This window comes from Balaenoptera physalus (assembly GCF_965194825.1).
Source record: "Balaenoptera physalus genome assembly, chromosome: 2".
Lineage (NCBI taxonomy): Eukaryota > Metazoa > Chordata > Mammalia > Artiodactyla > Balaenopteridae > Balaenoptera > Balaenoptera physalus.
Genome location: NC_138883.1, coordinates 77,958,334 through 77,978,861, shown reverse-complemented (window position 1 = coordinate 77,978,861; position 20,528 = coordinate 77,958,334). Strand labels below are relative to the sequence as shown.

General features: G+C 43.8%; 1 protein-coding gene across 5 annotated transcripts in view; it reads left to right on the top strand.

Moving 5' to 3' along the window:
* The first annotated feature begins 17,454 nt into the window (after window positions 1-17,454).
* Window positions 17,455-20,528, top strand: part of RYR3 (ryanodine receptor 3) — a 570,624-nt gene continuing 567,550 nt past the window's right edge. For all 5 annotated transcript variants that reach the window (XM_082452325.1, XM_082452326.1, XM_082452324.1 and 2 more), the window contains exon 1: window positions 17,455-17,629. In XM_082452325.1, coding sequence (XP_082308451.1) covers window positions 17,579-17,629 — 51 coding nt within the window. In that variant the 5' untranslated portion in view covers window positions 17,455-17,578. The remainder of the gene's footprint in view (window positions 17,630-20,528) is intronic.

Here is a 20,528-nt window from a genome sequence, read left to right as displayed (position 1 = left end):
GAAAGGTCTTTTTTCGGCCGTCTGATGACAGGGCTCAGCCTGTGGCCGCCTGGCGGGGAGGAGCCTTTGAAGTTAGGCTGCCGTCCTGTCCAAGGCACGCATGGCTCACGGCGATCATCCCTAATAATATCTCATGAAGACAGTCTTTCCTGGGAAACAAATCCGTTGACCACTGCAATCTGTGTAACGGGCTTCCAAGAGGTGTGTCACCCTGCAAATATGTGGGCATTAAGGAGTATATTTTCCTGGCTCCAGACATGGAAACCAACTCTGTGCTGACAGTTAACCAGCAGTCCGAGGACCCGTGGCAAACAAACATGCTGCCCGGGTCAACACCGTGCCCTTTCCCTCCCGCAAGAGAAGCTCCTGTTCCAACACAAACAGGCATCTTGTTGTATTGAAGGGGATTGTCCCAAACTCACACACAGCAGAAGGTCAAATCGGAAGCACAGTTTCTTTAGTGAACCAGTGGCTGTCCTCCTTCTCCTCCGTCTTTGGGCTTTTGATAAGAATGAAAAAAGAAGCAAGACAAATCTGTGTTTTCCTTTCCTATCTGCAGCAAGCACTGTGGGAAACAATGGGTCTCTCTCGTGCTTAGCATATTAAATATTAACCACAAAGTAGGAACAGAAATTCCATTTTCCAGCCCCTCTACTCTGCCTAACACAAAGAAGTGTTAGATATATAAGAGCAGTAGTAGTTCTCATTTTTTCCGGGTCTTTCGTTGTGCCAGGCCGCTCTGCTAAGCACTTGGCATACATTATATCATTTAATTTTCACCGCAAGCTTTTCAACTCATATTACTAGTATTCCTATTTTACAGATGGGGAAACTGTAGAGTGTAAGAAATTTGCTCAAGATCTCACAATCAGTAGGATGAGCTTTGATTCAGCACTTGTAACTGTACTTTAGTCTGGACTTAAAAACTGTGCAAGATAGGACATGTACACAGGGAATACACCCTGGGTTCTACATCACCAATCTCTAATCTATAGTTCATCTGAGATCCATGCTGTAAATATTGGTGTCCTGTCCTGCCAGTTTCTTGAACCAAAGGAAAACTTCATGTGACTCCATGGAATGAGAAAAGGCTGCAGGCTCCAAGCTGGGGTGGGGAAGGGGGACACCGGGGGGGAGGGGATGGAGCTCCCAAACTGCTCATGTTTTAGCTCTTGAGGTTGACATTAAGCTTCTTGAGCTGTATGAGAGACCTCCTTACTCCAAATTTAATACATTCTGTACAATTGAAGATCAACAAAAACCAATTAATGCATTTTATAGAGTGTGTATTGTGTGCTCACGGTCCTGTTAGGCTCTGTAGAAGATAAAAAAGGAATGTAAAACATGGCCTCTGATGTGGATTTGACCATAAAGGAAAGGGACAGGCTTGAGGCTACATGTCACTCTAAATTGCTCCCTATTCCTGGGGATGGCCAGTTACCCCCAGGGGCACACTGTGCTTCTTGGTCCAGCAGAAACATAATCAGTGATCTATAGCTGCGGTTTCTCAGGCATTTTGGTTTTAGAATTCTTTACTCTCTTAAAAATTATTGAGAACACAAAGAGCTTTTGTTTATGTGGGTTATATCTAATGATATTTCTCATATTAGAAATTAAAACAGATTAAATTTCTAAAAATAGGTACATATTAACTCATTTAAAATAACAATAATAAACTCACTGCATATAACATTTTATGCAAAATAACTGTCTTCCCAAAAAAATTAGTGAGAAAAATGCCATCATTATACATTTTTTCAAATCTCTTTAATGGATGACTTAATAAGAGAACATGATTATTATATATGCTTTTTCATTTATAACCTGTTGTAATAAGTTGTTTCTTTTTTTTTTTTTTCAAGGAGTTGTTCTTTTTAATATGCAAAGGCTTTTTATATAATCATCATCATAATAATGTATAAATATATATCCATGATACATGTGTTACGTACTACTTGACTAATAATCTGGATGCTGGGACTACCTTGTCATTTAGGTTTCTGTGTGCTTTTCTCTATTTTCCTAATTTTCTTTATTGATATGTTATTTCCCACACATAATGCAATAAGTGTTATTGAAGTTAAAAATAATATCTTAGGTAGTTTCCAAAAATGATTTTTCCATCCATTATGGATAGAGAGATGGACTGGATAAATACTAAATACAAAACAGCAAGGCTTGAATTTATTTGACTAATGTTACTATGTTAGGTATATCCCCAGGCCATGGAAGCCTGGGGTATGGTTTACTTACAAGATAATAATAAACCCTTCACACTTGGGAGTGCTTAGGAAACATAACTTTTTCTCAAAGGTTCACACTCCTCTTAGTTTCCAGGTGTTCCATATGCATCTATATTATATAGTTGGGCAGTGCCAGAGCAGCTGCCCAGGGACATGTATGCCACATAATGCCCCATTCACTTGCATGTTAATGCCTGGACAGTATGCCTGCAAGAGCAGAATGTTGCATTCTTAACATCAAGAGCCATTCTCGCATTTTGATAATGACTTTAAATATATTAAATATGTTGTTTCAATTGAAGTGTATGAAGAAAATACAGCATCTCACAGATATGTAGGTGGAAACAGAGGACCTAGTAGACTCTCTGAGAGTGTTTTGGGGACCTCTCGGGGTCCTCAGACCACACTCTGAGACCAGTGCTTTTTATGTGGAGTTTGGGCACAGGCAGTTTGCATGGTTTAATGTCAGTCTGTGACCGCGTCTTGGAACAGGCACAGAAATGTAATAAGAATATGGGTGGCAGATTAGGCAGCTGAGAGATAGGATTTGAGAAGCACGAAGAGGTGCTCCTGCCCCAAAGTATTTCCCTTTCAGTGCCCCTCACGGTGCTTGAACCTGACCATTTGTCTTATCTTTGGGTTAAGACATTGGATGCTCCTATTTAAATGTAAACTTACCAGTCACCCTTTAAATAAACCTGTATGCAATGGCATAAATTGCAAGACTCAGAGCTAGGAATGTAAACATGAATAAAACAGAATAATAGAACAATGTATTAGCAACTAGTTCCCTGAGAGAATGGAAAACATGACAAGCAAGTTTTGATGGGACAGGGAATAGTGTCTGAAAAAGTCTGAAGAGGGTGTTACCAAGGACTAATTCAGACCACAGGGGAGGTGGTCAGCATACATAACTTGAGGGACATCCAGAATTCTCATCTGGAAAGAAAAGAAGTATCGCCAAAACCCTATTTCTTTGACTTAATCAACTCTTCTTTTAAAATGAACATATGCCTTCCTCTCCCAACCATGAACTACTGGACAGTCCCACTTGTGTCATTCAGTGTTCCACCAGAGAAATAGAATCAGTAAGTTCTGTATTTATCTATATATCTATACCCAGCTATAGATACAGACGGTCCCCAACTTAATGATGGTTTGACTTATGATTTTTTGACTTTACAATGGTGCAAAAGTGATACACATTCAGTAGAAACCATACTTTTTTGAATTTTGATCTTTTCCCAGGCTAGTATGACACTCTCTTTTGATGCTGGGCAGTGGCAGCTCCCAGTCAGCCATGCAATCAGAAGGATAAACAACTGTTACACTTACAACCATTCTGTACCCATACAACCATTCTGTTCTCCACTTTCAGTACAGCATTCAATAAATTACATGAGATATTCAACGCTTTATTATGAAATAGGCTTTGTGTTAGATGATTTTGCCCAACTGGGGGCTAATGTAAATGTTCTGAGCATGTTTAAAGTGGGCACTCCTGGGCAGGAGTGATGTTGCAATCCACAGGCAAAATTTCTTCTTCCAGGAAACCTCAGTTTCAACAGATTAGATCAATCCCACTCAGATTATACAGGATAATCTCCTTTACATAAAGTCAACGGACTGTGGATCATAATCACATTGACAAAATATCTTCACAACACCACCAGATTAGTGTTTGATTAAATAACTGGGTACTGTAGTCTAGCCAAATTGACATAGAACTGACCATTCTACCACATTATGGTGAATTTGTTTGATCTCAACTTCTTCCTTCCTAAAACCTTCTTATAAATTAAAATTTAAAAGCAACCTAGGGGGACTTCCCTGGTGGTCCAGTGCTAAAGAACCCACCTTCCAATACAGGGGACTTGGGTTCGATCCCTGGTCAGGGAACTAAGATCCCATATGCTCCATAGCGTAGCCAAAAAAATAAAAAATAAAAATAAAAACAACCTAGGGAGTAAGAAGGACAAAGGATAAGAAAAACACAGCTCAAGAAGAAAATAAGAGAATAGGAAGAGCAAGCTGGTCAGGTGGGAGGGGAATGGAGAAGAGACACAGTATGGACAGAGAGAAATTGCCACAGAGAGACATACAAAATCAGGGTGGGAAAGACAAAGGACAGGAAGACAGAGAGAGGGAGGAGTGACTGTTCTTGAGTTAAACTGCTCTCATCACTAATTTTAAAGAAGGAATTGGAGAAATAATTATTATTTCCAGCTTTCCATTTTCTTAACGCTTAGAGCTGAATGGCAGAGTTTGCCAGGTAGGGACACATAACTCCCAAAGCTGAAGTGATCTGAAAATTATTAACTTGAGATCCTTCCTGGAGCTGGTCCCTGGGCTAGAAATTTCCCATCTCTATGCGTTTCTGAATTTGACTATAAGGAAAATGTGTCCCTTTCCTCTCTTGATCAGTGCCTTGGGCTCTGCAGTCAGACTGTATGGAAGGCATCCTTGAAGATGCCCCCACTGATACTGCCCTCTGGATTATATACAACTCTTGTATTATACACTCCTTTTGAGAGTGGGTTGGACCTAGAAAATCATTTTTAATGAATAGAATGTGGCAGAGTGGTGGGATGTCACTTCTGAGATTATGTTACAAAAGACTGTGACTTCCATCTTGCTAGCACTTTCTCTCTCCCTCTCTTTCCCTCTGAATCTTCTGGCTTGCTTGTTCTAATGAAGTGAGCTGCCATGTTGTAAACTTCCTTATGGAGAGGCCCATGTGGCAAGGAACTTTGGGCAGGCTTTGGCCAACATTCAGAGAGGAGCTGAGGCCCTCAGTCCAATAGGCCACGAGGAATTGAGTTCTGTCCATAAACACATGAGAGACGATGGAAGTCAATCCTCCCCCCATTGATCCTTGATACGACCAACCCTTGCTGACACCTTGAATGCAGCCTGTGAGGTACCCTGAATCAGAAGACCCAGCTAAGCCCCACTTGGATTCCTGACCCACATAAAGTATGAGACAGTAAATGTTGTTTTAAGTCCCTAAGTTTTGGGGTAATTTGTAATACAACAATAGATAACTCATACAATCTGCCTGTATTTAAATCCCACCACTGATTAGCTATGTGACCTTGGGCAAGTAACTCGAATTCTATGCCTCAGCCAACTCAACTGTAAAATGTAGACAATAATAATAATACTGACTGTATAAGACTGCTGTAGGACTAAATGATTTAATTCATATAAAAGCCAAATAGTGCCTGGCACACAGTCAATGTGAGCTTACTACAGCTACTGCAATTACTACAATTATCATCATCATCATCATTAAAAGTTTTGGGAAGGATCATTGTGTACATCCTTCTAGAGAAACACACAAGGTCACCACCAGGCAATTAAGACTAATTGCTGCTCCTTAGGGAGTTATTCTTACATTTTCAGCATTAACTTCCCAAGCTCATGCTAGCTTCATGCGATTCTATATTTGGAATGGCATGTCCACATACACAGGTGGTCCCAGAGAGCCCAGTGCCTCAAGGAGCCCAGGATATCCTAAAATATTTCTGAAGTATTTGGGAAATGAACTCTTCAGCCATCTTTTCATATCCGATCCCTTTCATCATGGTGTGATTTTACCCAAGGATTTTTAGCACACAGTCATGGATTTATCTGATGAAAAAATGGAGAAGACCTCTGGCCTCAGGGATTGGCAAGCCATCACTTAACCGAAACTCTGAGAAGAGTCTACATCTGCCCTTCCTAAGATTTACTCTGGAATCTTGCAGAACTTTTTCTCTGGGGATGCTGACAGGGAGGTGGGGGAGGGGTGTCTACAAGAGGGAAAGGCTATATTAAAGGAACATTATTGGTCATTTCTCTTTCCTCACCTGTAAATGAAGAATAATATTTTACTCTCTCTACTTTTCTGAGCTGTCTTATTAGAAATGAATGAATGAATGAATGATATCTCTAACACATCTGTTACAGAGAAAGGAGGCTTCAGGTAATGAGTACCTTTGATTTAAAAAAAAAACAAAACTGCCAAAAGGTAACAGATGGAATGTTCAGTACTAGCTGAATGAGCCTTGCAATTTTTGCAGAAATGGGGTTGAACTCAGATCTCAAGGAATTCTTCTTCTCCTAGATATCCAAGAATGCCGTAAATGCACCATCTGTTGACCAAGGCAAAGAAGCTGTCACTCAAATGGACTTCAATCTACTCTTTTTTGTCCCTTCCCAATTTGTTTTCTGTAAGCTTGCTGCAGCTGCTGGGAGAGAAGTAGCCTTAGAAGATGTGCCCATAGCTGTGCTGACTCTGAGAGAGAAGAAAAAACCTATCAATATAAGTGCTTTGGATCAATCTGCAGGATCTAATTTGACTATCCCAAATTTCAAGTGATTAAAAGAGTTCTTTGTCTCCCCTTTGCTTGAACTGGAGGCATCAAGCATAGTGATTTGGTCTGGCTTTGAAATAAGACAGACTAAGACGCAAATCCAAATTTAGCTTAAAAGGCATTCCTTAACCCCCAATCTTAATCCCTTCATCTATAAAATGGTGATAAAAATGCCTATCTCACAGAGTTGTTGATAGCTATTATTATGATATGAGAGATAATGTTTAAGAGGGAAGATCGGTGCAGGGGTGGAGAGAGAGATTGAAAGCTGGACCTGCCTCTGCGAATGCTGGTTTAGGGAGAATGGCATCACTGCTAGCAGAAAGCACTTTGCATATTCCAGGATAACTGAGGGATGGTGTGAAGCAGCAGTCCCAGCCCCCAGGCCTTCAACAGTGTATTGCTGCCTCCTGGAAATTCTACTCTGCCCCTGTTCTTCTAACTGAAAACCAATCGTTGTATAGGGCTGAGCCTAATCCTATTTACTCAATGGAGCCCATTCTGACTGCTCCAGCCCATGGCAATCTCACCCTTCCAAACAGCTTCTGCCCCACTCACTAGACACTGAGCAAGTCCTAATTTCCATTGCTGCTTACCTTACTGTACTATGTTTATAGTTGGTCTCAGAAACTAAGTTGCAGTTCCTTGAGGACGGAAAGGGTCCCAGTAGTAGGCACCATGAACTGTACCCCACAAACTGCTCTGTGGATCTCTAAGATTCTGTAGAGGTGACTCCGGTCTATCAGCTGGGATGAGAGAACTGGGCTCCCAGTGCAAATCTTGGGCTCATCACCCTCACTGTCTCCTACCAGCTTTAGCCAGAAGACCCTGGCTTTCATCCGTTTTGCTTTTGGACTTCAACAGTGATGATGATGATGGCGTATTTACTGAGCATGCCGGTAGACAATGTCCCCAAGTATCTCCTTGGGCCCTACCGTTGAAGGGGATTTGCCGGCCCTGGGACAGCCTTCAACACTGACTGGAGATAGTATGTAAATACCTCAGGTTCCTTGACCTTCTGGGGGTGTCTCTGAGGTGGGTGTTCCTTACTGACTCCCAGACCTCCCCAGTGCAATTAGGCTCCACTTCCTCACAGTGGAAACTGGCTTGATAACCTACCCCTTACTGGCTTTCTTCCCTTCCCCATCTCACTTCCTCGCTTATAGGTATTTCCTGGGATCATCTCCCAATTCCTTGTCTCAGGGTCTGCTTCTGGGAAAGCAGACATTAACTCAGCATCTGTTCATTACCAATCACTGTTCTAAAAGCTTTACAGATACTGACCACTTCAATTCTTCAACCGTCCTATTAACAACTTTAAATTTTATTTTCATTTGCAAATAATGAAACTGAAGCAAGGGAAGGTCAGGTGTCTCACCTGAGTTCATAAAGCTAATATAGCTGATGCCAGGATTCAAAGCATAGGGTTCCATAATGAAGAGACTTTGAAATTTGCTGATCCACGTTGATATCCTGCCCATTCGAGAAGAATCACAGCTTCCTCCAGAAGCCCTTGGCAAAGCTCATTTTCTCCCATTAACTCCTGAATCTTGTCTTTGCTTTTAAATATTTTAACTCTAGATGACCTTGGTCTGTGGTTTAAAGGTGACTCTATGGGAGGCATTGTTTTTTTTAATTGGAGTCGAGTTGATTATCAATGTTGTGTTAGTTTCAGGTGCACGACACAGTGATTCCAATATACATATACATATACCTATTCTTTTTCAGATTCTTTTCCCATGTAGGTTATTACAGAATATTGAGTAAAGTTCCCTGTGCTATACAGCAGGTCCTGGTTATCTATTATATATATAGCAGTGTGTATCTGCTAATCCTAAATTCCTAATTTATCCTTCTCCCCACCTTTTATTTTGTTTCTTACATACAAAACTCTGTTATGGAGGTCAGAGCAGGGGCGATGCAACAGGGAGAAGCAGTGTGTCCTGATATCTTGACTGAGTGGTGTTTATTATTTCTGCTGGTTCCCTTGCCCGTGTCACTGGAGGAATAAAGCCTTGGTTCTAGAAATCATTCCTCCAAGGGTGGTAGTACCAATAACACAGATGTAGATGTTGGGAGGAAGGAGAAGCCAGCTGGTGTGGAAAATGAGAGTTCGTGGGGAAGGCTCTCCCTCAGGAGATGAATCCTGTCTTAGTCACGTTGAGTTTGAAGAAATGGTGATACACACAGTTGGAAACATTCAGCATGAGGTTAGAAAAAGTGAGCTTGGAATTTGGAAGAGCTGGTAATAAAGATCTGGGCCTAGAGGTGGTGGTAGATGAAGTCATAGGAGAGGATAAGACTTGCATTTATAGAGGATGAAGGAGGCTCAGGATGGAATATTGGGGAACGCCCATTCCTGATGAGGAAGAGAAGTCATCAAAGGAGGTGGAGAGGTAAGAGAGCCAGGGAAGCCAGAGCTTCCCAAGGATGAGGAAGGGGAATAGTATTAGTTTCAAGAAACAGTAACTAATCAACAGGGCCAAATACTACAGTGGTCAAGAAGGAGAACAAGGGCCAAAATTAAAATGTCATGCTTGGGATGTCTCTCTTGACCTTGGAGGTCAGAGACTAGAATGTTGAGGTAGAAACTAATGAGAGGAAGGGTTTGGAAAATGTGAAAAGTGGTGTGTAAGTCACGCAATTTAGTAAATCAATCCTTTGCTTTTGTGAAGGGTATTCTAGAACCACCCAATCTCCAAACCTCCTCAACACACTGTTTTAATGTATAAGTGTTTAAGTGAGGAATCTTTAAGATTGACCTCAATCTTAACTGTCTGGGTTTGTTCTGTTTATTTGTTTGGTTTTAAAGACTAGTAAATCATTCCTTAGGGAACAAATACTCTAGCTAGCCACTAGAGAATCCCCACACAGGTATTATTGATTTTTAAAGAATTAGACTATAGTCAATTTACTTAACACCACAACTTAATAGAAGGCAAAATAATTTTATTTGATGATTAAGAAGATATTCCAGGATCTGGCTGTACCTCTGGGACATCACCCTGAATTCCATTACAAAGACAGCAGGGAAAACAAATGCTAGACAAGGAGCCAGGAGGTCTGGGCCTAGTCCCAGCTTTCATCAATTCAGTTCACCTCAGAGAGCCTCAGTTTTCTTATCTTAGAATGAGGAGGTTGACTTTATTGGAGAGTCCCAGACCAGTACTGGTCTCTGATGATGTTTGCATCTCCTTTGCAGCAAAGGAAGGAGGGAAGCGGGGGGTGGGGAGAGAAAGAAAGAGAGAGAGAGAGGAAGGAAGGAAGGAAGGAAGGAAGGAAGGAAAGAAAGAAAGAAAGAAAGAAAGAAAGAAAGAAAGAAAGAAAGAAAGAAAGAAAGAAAGAAAAATTATGTAGTGAGTGTTACATTGCAACATGAGTTGTTTACAAAGTCAAATTTATTCATTTTTAATTCTAAGATTTGTCATTTCTACTGTATGCTAAAATGTTCTTTTATAAAACAATGTTCTAGGCATTAACAGATTTTTTTTAATATGTTTACATAGCAACATAAAAAGCTAGCAACCTCATGGTACTGCTGAAAATTTTCTCTAGATTTTTACTGGTCTATGGACCCACTGGGCTAGAATGCTTATTTCCTCTTCAATTCTAGGTTGAATGTGTCAGGTAGAGTTTAAAATCTCTGACTTTTATTTGTTGTTTTTTTTTTTTCACATCTTTATTGGAGTATAAATGCTTTACAATGTTGTGTTAGTTTCTACTGTACAACAAAGTGAATCAGCTATATGTATACATATATCCCCATATCCCCTCCCTCTCGAGCCTCCCTCCCACCCTCCCTATCCCACCCCTCTAGGTGGTCACAAAGCACCGAGCTGATCTCCCTGTGCTATGCAGCAGCTTCCCACCAGCCATCCATTTTACATTTGGTAGTGTATATATGTCAATGTTACTCTCTGACTTCATCCCAGCTTCCCCTTTCCCCCCGCAACAGTGCCCTCAAGTCCATTCTCTACGCCTGCGTCTTTATTCCTGCCCTGCCACTGGGTTCATCAGTACCACTTTCTTAAATTCCATATATATGTGTCAGCATACGGTATTTGTTTTCTCTTTCTGACTAACTTCATTCTGTATTACAGTCTCTAGGTCCATCCACCTCACTACAGATAACTCAATTTTGTCCCTTTTTATGGCTGAGTAATATTCCATTGTATATATGTGCCGCATCTTCTTTATCCGTTCATCTGTTGATGGACATTTAGGTTGCTTCCATGTCCTGGCTATTGTAAATAGAGCTGCAGTGAACATTGTGGTACATGACTCTTTTTGAATTATGGTTTTCTCAGGGTATATGCCCAGTAGTGGGATTGCTGGGTCATATGGTAGTTCTATTTTTAGTTTTTTAAGGAACCTCCATACTGTTCTCCATAGTGGCTGTATCAATTTACATTCCTACCAACAGTTCAGGAGGGTTCTCTTTTCTCCACACTGTCTCCAGCATTTATTGTTTGTAGATTTTCTGATGATGGCCATTCTGACAGGTGTGAGGTGATACCTCATTGTGGTTTTGATTTGCCCTTCTCTAATGATTAGTGACGTTGAGCATCTTTTCATGCATTTGTTGGCCATCAGTATGTCTTCTTTGGAGAAATGTCTGTTTAGGTCTTCTGCCCATTTTTGGATTGGGTTGTTTGTTTTTGTGATATTAAGCTGCATGAGCTGCTTGTATATTTTGGAGGTTAATCCTTTGTCAGTTGCTTCATTTGCAAATATTTTCTCCCATTCTGAGGGTTGTCTGACTTTTATTTGGATCTCAGAGGAGAGCAACAGCAGGCACCCAGCAGCACTGCCAGTGTCCGAACTCTTATCAGAGTCTGGGAGCTATCTGCCATACTTGTCAGCAGCGGTGACATATTGAGAAGAAATTTCAAAAGCAGAGCTCTCATCCCAGGACGCTGGAGCTCTGAATGCCAATGAAAAATTGTGCATCCTTGTAGAGTAGAGAGAAAAGATTTATTTTGATAAATTCCTTAATCACTGTAAAGGAAATTTCACCAGCTCAAAGATACTGGAAATGAGATCCGCTCAGCACAGGCTGGAGAGACAAATTAACCCAGAATTTGACTACGGAAACATTACCTTAGAACCAGAATAAAAGTTATGTACGTCCATTTTTACCTCCTGAAATGTGGGTCTTACCCTGGCACCTGAAATAAATGACACAAAACTCCATTCATCTCCTTCCCACTGTGTACCTGCCTATTTCTGCAGGAACTCTTAAAACTGTAGCAGGTCAGAGCAAATTGTCGCTGGCAGCAGCTTCAATATATCTGTGCCACTAAACTGCAGGCAGGAAGAATTAAGATGCAGAAATTAGGAATCAAGGGCATTGAGTTTAGGGTAACTGAGATTTATCTAAGTGTAGTTTCATAGATCTCAATCTCATAAAGCCCTAGGCAAAACCTGAGTTGGGCACTGATGATTCCACCTACCGAGGAAGCCATGAATTTCAATACACCATAGCAACAGAATACATTTCTCATTAAAGATGTGGACATAATACAGTTCAGAACAAAACTCCATAGGAAACAAACAACGAAAAGCAGTGTTGGTGTTCCCCATGAACTCGCAATGAGTGAGATCTGCCCAGAATGTTTTGCTTATCGGGGCAGGAAATTGTTCCCTGCAATCAGAGACATTGTGTCTTTTTTGGTGAGTAGAGGCCTCCTGAAAGTCAAAAGAGAAGGGAACTTTAAGAGAGGCAGGCATACAAACAGACCTGAAGGGCAGGCATTGGAAACCAATACAAAGGAAAAGAAAGGGGATGGATCTGCAAGAGAGATCTCAGGATTTTCTTTTCTTTTTCAGACGTGCGAATTTTTGTTCCCCGACCAGGGATCAAACTGTCACTTCTTGCCGTGGAAGCATGAAGTCTTAAGCACTGCCCCACCAGGGAAGATCCTCATGATTTTCTACTGAGCACTTTTACAAGACACTTTGATAAACATTTGCTAATCACCAAGTCATTTAATCCTTAAAGTAACCTTGAGAAGCAGGTCTTTTCATTCCCATTTTCCAGAACATGAAATAAGTTCTGAGAGTTTAAATCACTTGCTCAGAGTCATACAATCTTTAAATTGTACAGTCTTACCCAGGACTCAAACCCTCATCTGCCTAATGTAAACTTTGTGCTATACACTCACCAGAGTGTAAATTTGAGGTTAAACAGTGGTTGACCTGGAGGCAAATGCAAATGAGCAATGATATTATTGTGGCTTAATCTATTGCCTTAACAAACGGTTCCTGCTGGAGATGCCCTGAGGATGAATCAGCTCAAAGGATGGCATAGGGTGCGAGGATCTGCCTCCCAGGCTTCTGCAGGTGTGCCCAGCTTGCCTCCATCTCTGCTGAGATTCAGTCAAAACGCCCCCTGGAACAGAGCCCCCTCTTAATTTTAGGAGACTTTCACCAGAGTGGCATATTAACTCTGACCTTATCATGTAATCCATGTGTTAACTGCAGGAGGTCTTCTTAACTGCGAATCCTTGCCTGTGTTAAGCAGTTGTGACTATTATGAGAGAGATAGAACAGATATCATCAGAAAAAGACAAATATTTTCCTGCATCTGTCCCCTTGCTAATGAAGAAAGGAATTCAAGTCAAGGCTTTTTGGTATGGCTTCCAATTCTTTGACCAAAGGAATTCATCAACTTAGTAGCTTATGGCAAATATCTTGGAAACAAATGATAATCATTACTTAACATTAAAAAAAAAAAAAGACTAATGTAAGTGTGTACACCATTATTCCTATCAGTGCAGAATCAAAAGCAGGTGTCTTTTTTAGGAATATTTCTGTTCATGGGCTTAATTGGTAACAATACCTTCTTGCCCTCCCACCAGTAAAAGACCTTCACAGTTTAAATACTTGAAAAAAAACACAGAAAGGTGGGTTTTTTTTTCTTTGCTAATGGAAAAATAAATACATCTGCAGTCAATATATAGATAGTACTCATGTGTATGGCGTTGGATCCAAAAAGGTGGCAGCTAGCAGAGGTCAGACCCCTCCTCTCCTCTACAGTTATTCCATCATTGCCTTTTATACTTTCCCCAGGTGGAACGTGAGTCAATGCAGGCCAAAGTCATGAGCATAATTAACTGCAGAAATGTATTTTCAGCACATGGATGACTCCTGTAGCTGGGAGGTGAGGCTGAAATGGATATTGAAGACAGATTCAATGTTGTGTAGAGTTTAATATATCTCCAATAATATGGGTGAAGGCTATCTTTACCAAGTGTGGCCTCTTAGTTTCTGTGTCTCCAAGAATGGTAGGTCTTAGTTAGTCACCAGGCTTGGGCCTGCCTTCCCTATGGTTAAACCAGCAAAGGTTTCTGAGGCTCTTGGCCAGAGTAAAGGGGCCAGGGTCTTTGACCAGCAAATAGAGCGAGACTAACTGGCCCTCCTGGAATTCAATCCACAACCCTGGCCTCATTAACATCACTTGAGCAATTGACCACCATGAGTAATAAAGCATAGCAAACGAGATACTGAATTATATGACTGTAGCCATTTTTCATTATTTTAAAGCTGTATCAGTCTTTCTGGTAAAACACATACAAGAGGCCCTGTTATGTGAGAAAATCCTCAGAACCAATACTTCATGTGAGAATTTGCCAGAGGGAAAAATAAAATACATGAATTTTATTTCAGTAATCAGGCTTCAGATTTTGTCAGGCCTTTAAAAAGTATATATGTAAAAGGTACAGAAGTGCTGAAAGGATAAAAATTAGAAATTTCTTGTTTGGCCCTGAAGGCCTAGGGGCTTTTACTACGTGCTTTCCAGCTGCTGGTGATATTGGCTGCACGGTGCCCCACATTCAAATGCTGCTGGTTTCCAGGGCTGGCTCTGAACAACTCAAGTATCCCAGTGGTATTTTATTGCTCTGTGGGCACCTCACTGGACTTTTAATAAATGGCAGAGAGCTTTCAGGGGTTTAGAAACCTGGGAGGCTTGGCTTTTTCCAATGAGACTATAGTAGCTGCTATGTCCTCTAAGACCTAAAGTCCAAGTCCTCTAGCTCTCTACGAAGAGAAACTGGTTTTGGGAGATACCCAGTTTAAAATACAGGGTGTGGAGGAGCAAACCTGATATGTGGGGATGTAGGGTGGTGGGGAGGGGTTGTATCAAACTGATGGTTTCTATTTTTCTGTCCTAGAAGCAAGGCGGCACAGTATAAAAAGTACCGAAAAGTATTAGGCTTAGAGTCAGACAATCCAAGTCTGAATGACAGCTCTGCCACTTACCAGATGTATAAATTGACAAGTAACTTGATCTTAGTTTATTCTCTCCCAGACTTCATGGAAGGACTAACAAAGCCCAATATCTGAAATCTATCTATCTATTTATCTACCTATCTATCTATCACCTATCTACTATCCACCTATCTTACCCATACTAGTTTCCTTTCTTTCCACTCTGTCTTTCAACTAACCCTGCGGACAAGGGCTTCAGCTGTCATATTCAGTGTTATATCTGCAGACCTGGATGAATTAAATCCTAAAGTGGTGAGATAATTTGATCACCTGACTATAGCATCATTATTGGTAAATTTTGGGGAAATCTTAGAGAATGGAAGAGGATTTCACACGGAGGTAAATGTTCTACTTTCCCCAAAATATAGGCTGAAACTATAGGCTGAGCCCCGGAATAAATCCTAGACTGGGTAATTAAACAGATCACTTTTGTGCACACTAAAGCAATGTAAGGACCACCCAGAATCCAAGCGGATGCACTGTGTCAGAGCAAGGAGTGTCGTTCCCACTTCCTTTTGTGGTGGGGTTATTTGACCGATAAAGAAGGTAGTGCCTGTCCTACCCCACGTATCTTGATTTCAGTGAAGTGTGTGAAAAAGGCATTTGTAGTCTCATGGACAAGAAAAAATTTGGGCTGCAAAATAATATTTAGGTAGGTTCTTTACCTATCAAATAATCATAGACAAAAGTATGAAACTTGACCCAAGAAGGTGTCCAGTGGTATGGCAAAGTTATGCCATACCATAGTTTAATGATAATTAGCACTTTGGATGGCATAACCTAGATTCAAAAATGTCTTAAAGGACCATATGTAGACAGAAATAAATAAAATGAATTAGAAGAGAAAGAAATATTTTTTAAAGCTGGTACTTAAGTACTTAGACATGACCAAAGTGGGGAAGTCTTGACTTTAGTGTCTCATGTGGAAAAGAGAAAAAAAACTACAGACATTCTAGTTAAATGCAGACATAAGGTGTCATTGGTGCTGCTCCAAAGCCCATCCAATATTAGGCTGCATGTACAGACTGTTCGAAACAAGGGAGGAGAGCACTACAAATTAGGAGGAAGAAGACAAACTGGAATGCTTATAACTAGGCCATCAGAGATGATGGAGGCTCTGAAAACTGTGCTACAGGGGATGGCCAGGGGAGGAGGAATGTTTAGCCAGGAGATGGGAAAAGTGGATGGTGGGTCACAGAGGTGAGCATGACAGGTGCCCTCCCAGTATGTGAAGGGCCACGATGTGCAGATGGTTTGCTTTACTCTAGGCAGGCTTCAGAAGAGGCACTAGGGCCAAGGTGCAGCCTCTGGAAGGAAGCAGTTTGGGTAAAATATAAGAAAAAAACACACTATTTTTCTTAGCATCTCTGATGTCCAGTAGAAAATGTGAGACTGGAGTCCAGAAAAGAGGTCTGAAGGTAGAGCCAAGAGAAAGGCCATCAACACAGAAGCTGCAAAATTGGTTGGGGTTTTCAGTGTCCTCTGCCACCAGTAGCCCAGAATTGTCACACATACATCTTCTGGGTCCCTCTTCATCCTAGGTGCACTGCTCTCTTCGTAGCACCCCTTCTCTTGAAAGCTTCTCTCACCCTGGAACTTCTTGGCCAGCAGACAGAAGGGGGCATCCTGTACCCTCAGCTTTAGAAAGGACCAGTCTGACAGCCTCCCACCTCCGGAAAGTGACCTAAGGCTGGGTGAGATGTCAGCAGTCCAAGGACCTGGAAGCGGTCCCACTGTATATACTCTCCTCTATCTTTTTTAGAGTTCCCAGAGCTGGCACCCTAAAATGCAGAGTAAGTTTAGGAGATGAGGGGTAGTCAGAGAGAAGGGGTTTTCATGCCACCTGACCTCTGAACTGTGGATGGAATCCCTGGAAGCTCTCTGAGGTGCCGCGAGATGTTACTCTGTCCAGCAACAACGGATAATCAAGGGGTTCGGTAAAACTGATTGGATTTTGAAGAGGCGATGGGGCTCTCTTAAGGTGCGGAAAGGGCTATTCAGGGAGTTGCAAACTTTGTTATGAATGGACAGACACCCTCACGGCACCGTTTTCTCCCTGCTGCTCAGAAGAGCACAGGCACACGCCTCTCAGCCTTCCGCGGCTGGGGCTCCGGAGGCCCTCGGGTCGCAGCAAAGCATTCGTGTCGCCCCCGGCCCTACCGCGCCACACACACACGAGGGGAAAGTGGGCAAAGCGAGGGGGTTGGCGCCCAATCTGGGCACGCTGGAGCCAAGCACCTGGCCTTTGTTTGCGAATCGGAGCGGGGTAGGGGCACCCTCCCGTCGCCGCGGGGCGCGCGTCTCCGCCGAGCTGGCGGCGTGGCGCGGCGCGGCGCGGCGCGGTGCGGGGGCGGCCCCACGGCCCCCGCCCGGGTGCCTGCGCCGCCCCCCGCCCGCTCCGTGCGCCCGGCGCTGCGCTCTACGCGGGCCCCGCGGCCGCCGCACACTTGGCTGGGGCGATAGGCGAGAGGGTAGGCGGGCTGCTGGCGTTGGCGCTCTGCAGTACAGTGTTAGCCCAGCTCCCTATATGGTCGGGGATTAGCTCGGCGCTGCTGAGGCTGAGCCAGGAGCCGGAGGAGGAGGAGGAGGAGGAAGAGGAAGAGGAGGGGGAGGAGAAAGAGCGCAGCAGCCGCGGGCGCACGCCGAGCGGCTGCCGGGCGAAGCAGAGGCGCCGGAGGCTGGGGCACCGCCGACGCCTCGGAAACCATGGCCGAAGGGGGAGAAGGAGGCGAGGACGAGATCCAGTTCCTGCGGACTGTGAGTCTCCGCGGCGGGGGCGAGTCGGCGGGAAGGTGGGGAGGAGAGCGGAGCCGGGCGAGGAGGGGCTGCGCTGCGCCGCGGTGCCCGATGCCAGGAGCCCGGCGCGTTCTCCGCACCCGCGGGGCCGCGAGGGGGCTGCGCGGGAAGGGGCACCTTCTCCCGCCTGTCCCTTCTTCCCCTGACGCCGCCCCCACCCCAGACCTCCACCTCCACCTCTACCGCTCTCCGGGCAACTTGCTACTTGATCCGAAACCTTTGATGCCCAAACTTCCAGTGCTCGCTGTTGTTCTGACCCAGAGGGTCAGAAGTGGAGGCTCTCGCCCCAGAGTCGACCCCGCTCTTTCACCCCAACACTCCACCCCAGCCCCCTGTCGCCTTCTTCACGCACTGGGGAACCGCCAGAAGGAACCAGCGGGGCAGGGGCGAGCGTGGGGCACCGAGAAGCGGGCGCAGGCGCTGGGTCCCAGTCCTGGGTTCGCTCGGAAGGGAAATAGCCCGGCACTGCCCCTCGCACGTTCAGCCCCAAGCCGGCAGCTGCTGCTGGAGCGTTGCTTGACTGCGCCGAGTGTAAGAGCCGTGGCTTCTGCTACTCGCTCTTCCGAGCCCCGCAGGACAGGGAAACCCCGGGCTCTGGCTCCGCGTCACTCAGGTCCCCTCCCTGGCACCGGAGGGCGCTGCTCCGCTCCAGATTTTAGGGGAGGTGGTGGGGTTGGGGGCTGGGGTGCCGTCTGTCGTAACCACATCCACCTTGCCCCTTAGGGGTTGATGTGAAGGTTTTCGGGGTGGACGACTACCAGTAGGGGTGGGGGCATTGGGGTGCGTCCCAGCTCTGATTTTCGCCACGTGACCTTGAGCGAGTCGCATAATCCGCCCTTCCAAGCCTCAGTTTCCTCGTGGGTAAAATGAAAAAAATACAACCAGCATTTCAGGGTGATAAGGATTAAATGAGATAGTGAATATCATACTGTTTTGTAAACTGTAAATTGCTCTATAAGTGTTAGATCATTTTATATGTGCTGCCTAGCCCTCAGGGATCGGAATCCTTCCTCTGCTTCTCTCCTTCTCTTCAAGTGCCACCTTCAAACCTGGTCTCTGAAGATCACAGCTTAACTCTTGTCCATCTTTTGCACCATTCCCTCTCCTTCATGGAGTGCTTCCTTACAATTCCCTTTAGTTTCGCTTCCAAACATGGTTTCTCTTTTGGGGGTGGGACTTGGGTCTCGTTTGGGACCCAGTACCCTTCTGGTACTACCTTCTGATACTGCAGAATTATCCATTTCTTCATCCTGGCTCTGATCTGCAGACCCAGACCCCATCCTCATCTCTCTTGTCTATGAGAGACAACCACACAAGACAACCACATATACCACTCCTTACAGCCCTTTTGCTGTAAATCTGCCTGTTCCCACCAAAGCCCTGTGAGATCCTTAGGCTTTCCTTCCAACACGTGTTCTTGGTATTGGGTGGATGGAAGCTCAGGTGCTTCCTGCCTTGTGCCTTCCTCAGTCAGTCATTTCTTCTGCTTATTATTAATGATCTTCTAGGCATTGTTGATTGAAGAAGTTCCATTCTGACAGACAGGCTCAGTGTTGTATAGATGACCCAGAGGGTCAAGGCGAAGTCCTGGTGGTTTTCTTGAGATCCGATCCTATGTGTTTCTCTTGGCTTCTGTGGCCATCTTTCCTGACTTTTCCTCTCCATCAGGCAGTGTCACTGTTTTTTTGGTACACCTGTAACCAAGGCTTACCGTAGAGCAGTGCTTCTTAAACTGTTTGTGTCATGGACATCCTGCCCCTAGATCAGAGCAGGTGGGCTCCTTTTAAAGCCCATTCATGGCCCCCTGTGTGGTTCAAGGATCCAGGTTAAGAACCTCTGTTGCAGAGGTACTGCATGTCAGTTATGGCTTCTACTGAGACCTGCAAGTGACCGTGGGGGCTAGTGACTCCAAATGTGGCATTGATCCTTTTCCTTCTAGTAATCACCTTAAGCATTTTTAGGTGTGTTCCTCAGTAACCCTATGAAGCAGCTGAACTTCTTCATCTTTGGCTTATTGGGGAGAGAATAGGTGATGAAACTGAGGCACAGGAAATCAAATGACTTGGCCATGGTTGCCCAGCAAGTTACTGATCACTGTCATTCCATAATGTTAAATTAAATTCCCACTAGAGCCTGACATTGAGCATTACTCCAGAGGTTATAGTCTTAAGAATATACTGAGGTGAGAACTGCCGCTTTCTGAACCCTGACACTCTCCCTCTGTATCCATGAATTAGAAAAAATTATTTCTCCAAACCTAATTGATGGAAGTTTTTGATCTGCACAAGATTTTGGTTTTTTCTTGCTGCTTTTAGAAGTGTCAGGAATCATGGGGCTGTGCTATCAGTGGAAAATTTTCACTTCTGACCAAGACTAGGTTTGAGAACGTAATATTTCAGTTTAAACTCCCCACCTACCTTTACCTTAGAGTTTCTTTCTTTTCCCAAAACAGTATCTTTGAAAGCATTTTGGCCATATGTTAGTCATGTAATGCCTCTTCGCCTTAACATTGTCCTGGACCAGAAGGTGGTTGATTTTTGACGATGAAATAGAATTCTGTCTTTGCAACTGTGAACTTTAGAGGGCTGCTACTCCAAGAGCAGAGGCTTTTTAACCTACTTAAAAAAAAATAGACCATAGACTAGTACTGTGTCAAGGACCCTTGCCAAATTGTTGATGGTTGCCGTGTCCTGTTTATCATGATAGTGACAAAAATGAAAGCAGCTAGAACTATCGATGACCTGAAATGGGCCAGAATTACTGCAGTAATCCCTGTAGGCGTGTGTACTGGGGCTTCAGGCACTAGCTGGGTGGTAGTGTTCGTCTTGGTTGCCTCCTCTGATACACTTGAAGCCCACCC